The 12125-nt window shown below is 50.7% G+C and overlaps 1 protein-coding gene across 1 annotated transcript in view; it reads left to right on the top strand.

The window, feature by feature from the left end:
- The window catches only part of LOC149383650 (villin-2-like), a 32956-nt gene extending 22066 nt beyond the window's left edge, over nucleotides 1–10890 (top strand). The window contains exons 3-8 of the mRNA XM_089627865.1: nucleotides 9323–9454; nucleotides 9918–10046; nucleotides 10158–10344; nucleotides 10509–10519; nucleotides 10607–10693; nucleotides 10822–10890. Of these exons, the coding sequence (XP_089483991.1) occupies nucleotides 9323–9454; nucleotides 9918–10046; nucleotides 10158–10344; nucleotides 10509–10519; nucleotides 10607–10693; nucleotides 10822–10890 (615 nt within the window). The remainder of the gene's footprint in view (nucleotides 1–9322; nucleotides 9455–9917; nucleotides 10047–10157; nucleotides 10345–10508; nucleotides 10520–10606; nucleotides 10694–10821) is intronic.
- Nucleotides 10891–12125: the final 1235 nt, after the last annotated feature.

Raw genomic sequence — 12125 nt, 5'->3', positions numbered from 1 at the left:
GTAGGCGTCTTGGGTTGCGCCATGTAAGCGACTTACGTGCGCCATGTAGGCGTCTTAGGTTGCGCCATGTAGGCGTCTTACGGGCTGCGCCTTTACGCGACTTACGTGCGCCATGTAGGCGTCTTAGGTTGCGCCATGTAGGCGTCTTACGGGCTGCGCCTTTACGCGACTTACGTGCGCCATGTAGGCGTCTTAGGTTGCGCCATGTAGGCGTCGTACGGGCTGCGCCTTTACGCGACTTACGTGCGCCATGTAGGCGTCTTAGGTTGCGCCATGTAGGCGTCTTACGGGCTGCGCCTTTACGCGACTTACGTGCGCCATGTAGGCGTCTTAGGTTGCGCCATGTAGGCGTCTTACGGGCTGCGCCTTTACGCGACTTACGTGCGCCATGTAGGCGTCTTAGGTTGCGCCATGTAGGCGTCTTACGGGCTGCGCCTTTACGCGACTTACGTGCGCCATGTAGGCGTCTTAGGTTGCGCCATGTAGGCGTCTTACGGGCTGCGCCTTTACGCGACTTACGTGCGCCATGTAGGCGTCTTACGGGCTGCGCCTTTACGCGACTTACGTGCGCCATGTAGGCGTCTTGGGTTGCGCCATGTAGGCGTCTTACGGGCTGCGCCTTTACGCGACTTACGTGCGCCATGTAGGCGTCTTGGGTTGCGCCATGTAGGCGTCTTACGGGCTGCGCCTTTACGCGACTTACGTGCGCCATGTAGGCGTCTTAGGTTGCGCCATGTAGGCGTCTTACGGGCTGCGCCTTTACGCGACTTACGTGCGCCATGTAGGCGTCTTAGGTTGCGCCATGTAGGCGTCTTACGGGCTGCGCCTTTACGCGACTTACGTGCGCCATGTAGGCGTCTTGGGTTGCGCCATGTAGGCGTCTTACGGGCTGCACCTTTACGCGACTTACGTGCGCCATGTAGGCGTCTTGGGTTGCGCCATGTAGGCGTCTTACGGGCTGCGCCTTTACGCGACTTACGTGCGCCATGTAGGCGTCTTAGGTTGCGCCATGTAGGCGTCTTACGGGCTGCGCCTTTACGCGACTTACGTGCGCCATGTAGGCGTCTTAGGTTGCGCCATGTAGGCGTCTTACGGGCTGCGCCTTTACGCGACTTACGTGCGCCATGTAGGCGTCTTAGGTTGCGCCATGTAGGCGTCTTACGGGCTGCGCCTTTACGCGACTTACGTGCGCCATGTAGGCGTCTTGGGTTGCGCCATGTAGGCGTCTTACGGGCTGCGCCTTTACGCGACTTACGTGCGCCATGTAGGCGTCTTAGGTTGCGCCATGTAGGCGTCTTACGGGCTGCGCCTTTACGCGACTTACGTGCGCCATGTAGGCGTCTTAGGTTGCGCCATGTAGGCGTCTTATGGGTTGCGCCTTTACGCGACTTACGTGCGCCATGTAGGCGTCTTGGGTTGCGCCATGTAGGCGTCTTACGGGCTGCGCCTTTACGCGACTTACGTGCGCCATGTAGGCGTCTTAGGTTGCGCCATGTAGGCGTCTTACGGGTTGCGCCTTTACGCGACTTACGTACGCCATGTAGGCGTCTTGGGTTGCGCCATGTAGGCGTCTTACGGGCTGCGCCTTTACGCGACTTACGTGCGCCATGTAGGCGTCTTAGGTTGCGCCATGTAGGCGTCTTACGATTTTTTTGGTGGAGCGTGTTCTTTTGAGAGTTTCCTTACCATAGCTAGCCCCCCTAAGTTTTTTGGGTTATGAGTTAAATGTTGATAACCAGAAAACTTGCATAAAACGAAATTGAAATGGAAAACTTGAATTTTATTACTTTTGCGAGAAAAAACTTGCGAGAAAATTTAAATCTTAAAACATTGGCTCGTAGGCCTTATTGAAAATGGAAATAAAAGCGATAAAAAAGCGGGGGACGCTAGCTACTGATAGTACTGCCTCAAGTGCTCCGCGTTCCACGGGTGGCGAATCGGAGTCCCGTCCGTGTGCTCGATGTAATATGTCCCGTCGTGAATGACTTTGCGGACTCTGTAAGGGCCTTCCCAGTTTGGGCCTAGGACGCCGGCGCCTTGGACTTGTGTGTTTTGGAACACTCGTCTGAGGACAAGGCTTCCGACGGCAAAGGTTCACCTTTTGATTTTGGAGTTGTAGTATCTTTCGACCTTGCGTTTCTGTGCGGCGAGGCGTCGGAATGCTTCCGCCCTCTTTTCGTCGATCAGGTCCAACTCAAGGCGCATGGCCTCGTTGTTTTCCGCTTCGTCGAACGTGTCGACTCGGAACGTGGGTATCTCGGTTTCAATTGGAACCACAGCCTCGACCCCATATGCAAGGGAGAATGGCGTCTCGCCGGTGGCGTTTCGCGCGGTTGTCCTATACGCCCATAGGACGAATGGTAATTCATCGGCCCAGGCGCCTTTCTTGTCCTCGAGCTTCTTTTTCAGGTTGCTCTTGATAGTCTTGTTGACTGCCTCGACTTGGCCGTTGGCCTGAGGATGTCGCGGCGAGGAGAAGGTCTTGCTGATCTTCAGTTGATCGCAGATATCTCTTACTCGCGCGTTGTCAAATTGTGCCCCGTTGTCGGTCACAATCGAGGCGGGGATACCGTGCCTGCATATGATGTTCTTCCAGATGAAGTTCGTCGTGTTTGCTTCAGTTATTCTGGCAAGCGGCTCGGCCTCTACCCACTTAGTGAAGTAGTCGATGGCGATAATGGCGTACTCGTATTGCCTTGGCGCTCTAGGGAGCTTGCCAATGATGTCCACGCCCCACTTAGCAAAGGGACGTGGGACAACGATGCTGCTTAACGGGGTCGGGGGCTGTCGCGGAATTTCCGCGAAGCGCTGGCATTTATCGCAACGCCTTGCCCATTCGTAAGCATCTCGCTTCATGGAAGGCCAGAAATAGCCTTGCTTAAGCGCTTTGAGCGCAAGGGAAGTTCCAGCGGCGTGGTTTCCGCAGATGCCCTCATGGATTTCGCGGAGGACCTTGGTCGACTCAACGCTATCGAGGCATCGGAGCAGCGGTGTCGAATAACCGCGCTTATAGAGCGTGCCCTCACGGAGCGTGTATTTGGATGCTAAGGCCCTCAATTTATCGGCTTCCTTGCGGTCTTCGGGGAGTTCCCCTCTTCACAAAAACTCGACAATTGAGTCCATCCAAGTGGGCTGAGATGCCACTTCTATGGTCCCGACTTCGTCTCGGGAGACGGATGGTCGTGGGAGAGATTCAATGGGCACAGTCCCCAATCCGTCTTCGTCGATGCCAGATCCGAGGCGAGCAAGCGCATCAGCCTCCGAATTTTGTTCTCTCGGGATTTGGTGAATCTCGAACCAAGAGAAGGCCTCGAGTTTGGAGTTCGTCTTAGCCAGGTATGCGACCATGTTGGGCTCCTTGGCGATGTAATCTCCCTTAACCTGGTTTACGATCAACTGCGAGTCGCAGTGTATTCGCAGGTTATGGGAGCCGAGCTTCTGTGCTAGCTCTATCCCTACAATGAGCGCTTCGTATTCAGCTTCATTGTTGGAGGCTTGGAAGCCGTAGTGGAGGGCATATCGCAGCTTTTCCCCATCGGGGTTAATTAGGATTATTCCGGCGCCAGCCCCCCGAGCATTAGATGCTCCGTCTACGTATAACTCCCAGACGGGACCCGTTGGGTCTACCTTCCTTTTCCGAGTTAGCTCGTTATCGTTTAAGTCAGTTTCCGCTCTTCCCATATCGGGAGCGTAGGAGAATTCTGCCACGAAGTCGGCTAAGGCCTGCCCCTTTATAGCCGTTCTTGGGTGGAACTCAATCCCGTACTCGCTCAATTCTTGGGACCAGATCGCCATGCGAGTCGACGTTCCCTTTTGAAGAGCTTTACCGATTGGATGCTCAGTTCGCACCGCGATTGGGTGAGCTTGGAAGTACGGTCGTAGCTTCTTAGCTGCCGTTACGAGAGCCAGAGAAAGTTTCTCAATCTCGGTATAGCGTGTTTCCGCGTCGAGTAAGGCCTTGCTTACGTAGTAGATTGGCCATTGGACCTTGTTCTCTTCGCGGACAAGGACGGCGCTTACAGCTCTTTCAGAGACGGCGAGATACACGTACAGCGTCTCGCCCTCTTTTGGTTTAGAGAGGAATGGTGGGGACCCAAAGTAAGCCTTCATTTCTTGGAAGGCACTTTCGCATTCGTTCGTCCACTCAAAGCCGTCCGTCTTCTTCAGAGCTTTGAAGAACGGTTGACACTTGTCGGTGGCTTTAGACACGAAGCGTGTCAGAGCGGCAATCCGACCGGTCAGGCTTTGCACTTCTTTGACTCGCCTTGGCGACTTCATTTCAAGGAGTGCCTTGATTTTTTCCGGGTTCGCTTCTATGCCTCGTCGGCTGACGATATAACCGAGGAACTTTCCGGATTCAACCCCGAATACGCATTTGTTGGGGTTGAGCTTCATTTTATATCGGCGGAGGATTGTGAACATCTCCCTAAGGTCGCGTACGTGATTAGTTGCCAGCAGGCTTTTAACGAGCATGTCGTCCACGTATACTTCCATTGTCTTGCCGATTTGATCGGCGAAGATCCGATTTACCAAGCGTTGGTATGTTGCTCCCGCGTTCTTAAGGCCGAAAGGCATGACCTTGTAACAGTAGAGACCTCGATCAGTGACAAAGGTTGTCTTAATTTGATCGGGCTCGTGCATTCGAATTTGGTTGTAGCCTGAATAGGCGTCCATGAAGCTTAGGAGTTCATGGCCGGCCGTGGCGTCCACCAGTTGTTCGATGCGCGGGAGTGGAAAGCAATCCTTAGGGCAGGCTTTGTTAAGATCTTTGTAATCTATACAAATTCGCCACTTCCCGTTGGGCTTTTTTACCATTACCACGTTGGCGACCCACTTGGGGTACTTAGCCTCTCGAATGAAGTTTGCGGTGAGGAGTTTCTCGACCTCTTCATTTATGGCCAGGTATCGTTCCGGGTTGAACGTTCGTCTAGCCTGCACTTTTTCGGCGACCTTTGGGTCGTCGTTCAGTCGGTGCACTATTACCTCGGGATCGATTCCGGGCATGTCCGCATGAGTCCATGCAAAAACATCCTTGAACTCCCTAAGGAAGGCGGTAAGCTGAGTTTTGATGGCGAGTGGAAGTCGGGTGCCGATTTTTACAACTTGATCAGGCTTCGACTCGTCCAGGACGATTGGCACAAGGTCATCGGAGGTTTCCACTTTAAGTCTTTCGATTTCATCGCGGGGGTCAAGTTCTCCGAACTTCCTTGCATCCCTTAGGTTGCATGGGTAATCGTCTTCCAGTTGGAAGATTGTGTTGACCGCTTTTCCCGCGGACTTGCCATCAACTCCTTGCACGTAGCATATTCTGGCTTGGGATTGGTCTCCAGCCATGATGCCAATTCCCCCTTCGGTGGGGAACTTCACCAGTAGGTGATACGTGGAAGTGATTGCCCTCAGCCGGTTCAACGTGGGTCGCCCAATGATTAAGTTGTAGGGCGACTCTTGATCGACCACTAGGAATGGGACCATGTGAACGGCTTCGATTCCTCCAGGGGTTCCAAAGGTGACCGGCAGGTCGATGATGCCCTCAGTCATAACCTTTTCCCCAGTGAACCCAAACAATGGCGTTTGGGTCGGAGTCGGGCGCAGCCCCCCGAGCTTCATGCGCTCTAGGGTGGACTTGAAAATTATGTCGGCAGCGCTGCCGTTATCAATGAGAACCCTTTTCACCAAGTTATTGGCCACTTGGGCTTTGAGCACGATCGCGTCATTGTGCGGATGCACAACTCGCTTGGCCTCTTCATTGGTGAAATACATCGTCTCGTGAGGCACGGACGGAGGTTCTTCATATGTGAAGTTGACGTGCATAGCAGCGTCTTCCTGAGACACGGCCCTAAGGAATTTCTTCCGTTGACGGGCCGAATCCCCATCCTGTGGACCTCCCAGTATGGTGGTTACCACGTGCAGTTGTGGGTTGGCGTTGGCAGTAGCCGGGGTTTGGTTGGCAGAGGCGGCTGCTCCTCCTCCTTGACCAGACTGCTGTCTGTTCGCGGTGGGGCCCGCAGCGCCAATCATGCGCAACACGAACTCCTTCAGCTCGCCCCGTTGGATCAGAGCCTCGATTTGCCTTTTGAGGTTGTAGCATTCCGAGGTCAAATGACCATATTCCCGATGGAACTCACAATACCTGGACCGATCGCGAGTTGCGGGATCCTTCTTTATTGGAGCCGGGGGCGTGAACTTGTCATGTGCCAGAGCCAAGATCCTTTCCGGCGCCGTGTTCAGCGGCGTGAACGACGAGTACCCTTTGAAGTTTTCCGCAAGTCGCGGTTTCTGAGGTACAGGGGGTTGGTTGTTAGGAACCTGGTTCCCCTTGTTTCGCCTCTTACGAGGTTCGTTCTGCTCGCGGATAGGTTCTTCCCGACGGCGAGAGCTTTGATTAGTGCTCTTGCGGCCGTCGAGGTAGTCTTCGACTCCCATGAAGGTCTTAGCTCGAGTCATTAACTCGGCCATGGTGGAAGGGACACGGCCGACGACAGACTTGAGGAAGTCACTCGTGCGCAAGCCTTCTATGATAGCGGCAATCGCGTCACTGTCGTCAAAGCGGTCGACCTTGTTTGACTCTTCTGTGAATCGGGCGAGGTATCGTCTAAGAGACTCGCCACTCTCTTGCCTGATTGACCACAGGTACATCTTGGTCTTCTTTTGGACCATAGACGTAGCGAACCGTGCCAGGAACATGTCCTTCAGGTCTTTGAACGAGTGGATGCTTCCTGGTCTCAAGTTTTTGAACCACTCAAAGCCGGGTCCGGTGAGGGTCAAACTAAAGGCTTGGCACATGGCACCAGGAGAAACACCCTGCATCGTCATCCAGGTTTCATAGTGCTGGATGTGGTAAGCAGGATCTGCTTTCCCATCATAGGGAGCGAGGTTCGGGAGCTTGAAATTCCCCGTACAAACCTCAGCCAATATCTGAGTAGTGAAAGGCGATGAGTTCTCCTCAACGACTCCGTAGGCACTTCCACCTATTCCGTATTCTCGGAGATCTCGTACCTCATTTCGAAGGTTGTGGATCATAGTGACCACATCGAGACCGGTCGTTGGAGTAACCCCTTGATCGGGAGGAGTCACCTGCAGCCTCTCGTTAGACCCCTGTCCTGCGCGGCGGTTCCCGTTAGTTGGGGCTGCCAGCGGGATGTTGGGTCTAGAGCTTAGTCGCTCTCTCAGATCATTGCCACGCCCCATGCGTTGAGCAGTGAGGTGGTCCCTAAGATCAGGGCTGGCCGTACGGAGGCGCCGGCTCTGCTTGCGGCGGTGCGCTCTCCGCGCGCCCTGACTTTCCGCAACATTCTCCCTCGGACCTAGTCGGTCGAGGGCCGAACGTCGGGAATTCCCCTCTTGAGAAGTCACCGGCGCATCGCCTGTTCGGGGTAAGGGATTCGATGGACCGGCTTCAAACACGGCGGGGAGTCCCCCGTCCTTCGTGAGAGAAGTCTCGACATCCTCCGAGTCACCAGTATCCTCATAATCAGGGTCGCGGCTTTCCTCGTTGAGGTTCTCAGGATCCCCGTTGGGGATCGTCGTGTCACGCATAGGTTGCTTCGCAGCCAGTTGGCGGTGATACCTTGCGTTCCTCGCCTTCAGTCGGCGGATACTCTCCTCCAATTCCGTGATGCGGTTGTCCCTGCTATCAGGATATGGAGATGGTGAGCGGGTCGAGCTCTCTTCGTGGAGCGACTCTTCGTCACCATGCGCTCGGGAGCGCAAGAAGTATTTCTTGGTCTTAGCGACGTTTTCGGGGTTGTTTGCGCCCTCAGAACGTACGGGTGGTTGGCTACTCATCGTTTCTCAAGTTCGAGAAGGTTGAGTTCGCAGAAGAAAAGAAGAAGATGAATAGAAGGGATTTCGGGCTGAATAGGTCGGGAAGTCCCCTCCTTCTAGCGCCAAAATGTTGTCGCACGAAAATGAACAACTATTTAAAACCTCGGGCGGTTCGATCCAAGGCCGGACCAAGTGATCGCACCCGGGCCAAGAGTGTGAACTCGATGGTCTCGAGCTAGGGTTTTCTCCGATCAACCCGCCTCTCGGGAGAGGTAGGGGATGAGGAGGATGAGTGACCGTGCCTTGGTTGTCGGCTGCCTACGTACCCGTGCGTGGGATCAGGTCAGAACGTAGTTCAAGCGTGTGTGACGCAGTATGAGGCGTGGAGCCTTGGCGGAGAGGCGTGCTCGACGAAGGAAACGGGGCGCGAGGAGTCCTCGGCAGCGTCTCAGAACTTCGGAGATCGCGTACGCGTCTAGCGTGTTAGACGCGCGAGGGTAGCTCTAGTTGAGAACCCTAGGGGCGTGCTTGAGCACCGGAGAACGTTCGGTCAAAGGGAGCGACGTCCGGGAAGTTCCCGTGAGTGCTTCGGGACCTTTGAGAACGAGGGAGAGAGAAGAGAACCTGCTTCAGGCCAAATATGGCATCCAGAGAAGCAGAGAAATCGAGCGTGTCGATAAGAGATGAAGAGAATTATTAGATATTCTTGGATATCTTGGGATATCTTGGGATTGCTTTCCCCTCAATGAGAGAGGGTATTTATAGGTGTTTGGGAGCCTTAGAAGGTCCCTTTTTCGTCCATGTGGGACTAGGAATGCGTGTGGCATCAAGTGGAGGCGCACGGCGCGCGCGGCGCACAAAGGGCGGCGCGCGGCGCGCGGCGCGCGGCGCAGGGGGCGCGGCGCGCGGGTCACCGGGCGCGGCGCGGGACGCGCGGCGCAGGACGCGCGGCGCAGGGTTCCTTGACCGGCGCGGCGCGCTGCCTGGCCGGCGCGGCGCGCTGCCTGCTGCCCGGCTGGCCGGTGCAGCGCGTTGCGTGCGCAGTGAGCGGCTCGTCTTGCCGGGCTCTTGCGGGCCTTCGAATGCCATTCTTCTCACGTGAAATATGAAGCTTTCTACTTGATGAGAGTGACTCGATCCGAGGGGCAAGGCTCGGCCCGGCGAGAGCGACTAGCGACTTGATTCGAGGAGTGACTCGAGGATGACTCGAGGCTCGACTCGAAAGTGACTCGAGGCTCGACTCGAGGGACAATTAAAGGCTCGACTCGAGGAGATTGACTCAAGGCTCGACTCGAGGAGCGAAGCTCGACTCGAGGAGTCAGGAGTTTGGGCGAGGGCTTGAAGATTTGCCGCTCTTCAGGACCTCCGGCCTGACCATCGGCCCTTTGAGCGACGTGCCTTCTTGGCGTCTCGGGTTTTCCGAAAACGACCGACAACACAGGCGGCTCTCTAGAGGCTTGTTTCTTGTTATGTAATTTTATTAAACTGTGCTAAATTATTTACTTGAGAGGAAAAACTGAAAAAATATTTTGTTATATTGATGGTTACTTTGTCACAGGGTGGCTTGAGCTCTGGTTACAAAAAATCTGTGGCAGACAAAACAGATGAAACTTATGCAGTAGATGGTGTGGCCTTAATCAGAATATCGGGGATTTCTACACATAACAATAAAGCTATTCAAGTTGAAGCGGTATGTGCTACCTTAAACTCAATTGCAGGGGTAGACACAGGGGCAGAGGTCTTTAGGGCCTCAAATACTGGTTTTTAAATTTTTTATCTCCTATTTTTTTTAATTGTTTTAATTAAAATAATAATTTTCATATTTAGCCTTCTAAGATATATATTTTTTTTTTAATTTTTACAAGAACTACATTTAGAACTTAAATTGGGAATATACCAAATAAGTTGAAATTATGGTAAATTGGGAGTTGAATCGTAGTTTACATCAAGATTGATAAATTTTATATTTATTAAATTTTTTTTCTTCTGATAAATAAAAAATAAAAAGGGCTGTAATCGGTGCCAGTCAGGGGCACCGATGCGTACTTTATTGAGGCTCGCGTTCGCGTTGTATGTAGTTGCTGAGAAGTATACATTGACCAATTTCTGATCTTGTACAAACACCAGATAACATGTTTACCGTTTTTTTATAGGCTGCAACATCATTGAGCTCTTCTGAGTGTTTCCTTCTACAATCTGGTTCTTCAGTTTTCACTTGGCATGGAAACCAATGCACATTTGAGCAGCAACAGTGGGCTGCGAAAGTTGCAGAATTTTTGAAGGTATAATCCTTACAATCTAATTTTACCTTGAAGCTTAATTAAAACCAAGTACATGGCGTTGCCTGATATGCGATGGATTATATCAATCTGATAGTTCTTGTACTTCTTCAGCCAGGAGTTTCGTTAAAACATGCTAAAGAAGGAACTGAAAGCTCATCCTTATGGTTTGCTCTTGGAGGGAAACAAAATTATACTAGTAGAAAGGTGACTGATTCTCACTTTGTTAGAAATCCTCACTTGTTAACCCCTCCAGAAGTTGTTAGACATCCTCACTTGTTCTCATTCTCTTTCAATAAAGGTCGCATTAGCATTTCTGACCAATCAGTCAACATTTTGAAACAAAGATTAATCTTATTGAGTATTCTGCTAAAGCTAATGACGTGAAGTGATGTTTAATTTAAGTTGCTGGCATATTCTGACGGTCTTGTTTTTGTTGTTTGTCTTGCCATATGGATTCCTCAGGAAAATTCCAGGTGAGTTCTGAGACTTTTTTGAACATCAGATTTCAATTCAACCGTTTGCACTGATGACTTATAAATTACTTTGTACATTAATTTTAGGTGAAGGAAGTGTACAACTTTTCTCAGGATGATCTGTTGACTGAGGATATCTTGATTCTTGACACACATGCGGAAATATTTGTATGGGTTGGTCAATGCGTGGATGCTAAAGAAAAACAAAGTGCTTTTGAATTTGGCGAGGTGCTGTTTATTTCACTCAGAGTTTAGATGCTTTTCTAAGGGTGAACCATGTTATGAATTTTTTTTTCCTGCAGAAATACATAAGAGATAGCTGTATCACTGGAAGGATTGTCTCCGAGCGTGCCCCTTTACAAAGTTACTGAAGGAAATGAACCATGCTTCTTTACAACATACTTCTCCTGGGATAATGCAAAAGCCACTGTATGTGCTAAAACAAAAACAAAAATTCCACAATTATTTATTTATTTATTTTTATTGAAACTGGATCTGCAGGCTCAATGACATATTAATGAATGCAACATAGTTCTTATTTTTTGAAAAGAAAAAAAAAAGATGCAGCTACATGTCTGTTCCGAATTCCTCCCAATGTCATATGATCGTAATGTCTAATTCTATCTGCAAATGTTGTTTTTCACTCGACTTGAAATGTTGTCTTTAATTTTTGTGAAGGGGATGATCATCGAATTATGATATATTACCCTAGCTCAGCGGGAGGTGGTATGAATGTATTTAATTGCTTTTTATTTTTATAAATAAATTAAGAATCAAAGTCACTTTTAAATCAGGTGACAACTAAAGCATTGATAATAATTATATTTTTCCAAAGATTTAAAGTCACTTTATAATCAGGTGACGTCTAAAGTACTATTTCTTGTCATGGCGGGAAAGTATCGGGTGCGACTTTAAAGTATCGGGTGCGACTTTGTCGCACCCAATGCTCTTTTACCCGCCTTTTCCACGGATTTTGGTGACATTTTAGGTGCGACTTTAGGTGCGGAAAGTCGCACCTAAATGTCGCACCCGAAAGTCAAGACTTTTGGGTGCGACTTTTCGCACCCAAGCCTTTTAGGTGCGGACTTTCGGGTGCGGAAATGTCGCACCCAAAGTCGCACCTAAAAGTATCTTTGGGTGCGAAAATTGACTTTTGGGTGCGAAAAAAGTCGCACCCAAAGGTCTTTTTTGTACTAGTGTGACGTCAACTGTTGACATCTGTGATGTATGAGCTCTCTGTTTGTTGACATTGATGTCAACAATTGACGTCAATTGTTGATGTTGATGACAACAGTTGACGTCAATTGTTGACATCAATGTCAAGAATGTAAGAATTCTCAGTAATTAAATATGATTTTTTGTGCCAGGTGAGGCCATCTTCAGTCGAGGAGTTTGAGGTAGTTGACAGAGAGGGCATTGTATATGCCGTTAACTTAGAAGAACATACATGCTCATGCCGGCGATGGCAAGCTCATGAATTTATTTGTCCACATGGAATTGCGGCTTGTCATGAACGTAATCTTCCGGTTGAGAACTTCATTTCCAAAATCTATTCAACCGAGTATTTGAGGGCAACCTACGCAGATGTACACCATCCTCATGGCGA

This window comes from Urtica dioica, chromosome 10, assembly GCF_054948205.1.
Source record: "Urtica dioica subsp. dioica isolate 48M chromosome 10, U.dioica_male_clone48M_v1_H2, whole genome shotgun sequence".
Lineage (NCBI taxonomy): Eukaryota > Viridiplantae > Streptophyta > Magnoliopsida > Rosales > Urticaceae > Urtica > Urtica dioica.
The sequence above is the reverse complement of the archived record's forward strand: the minus strand, read 5'-3'. Positions and strand labels throughout refer to the sequence as shown.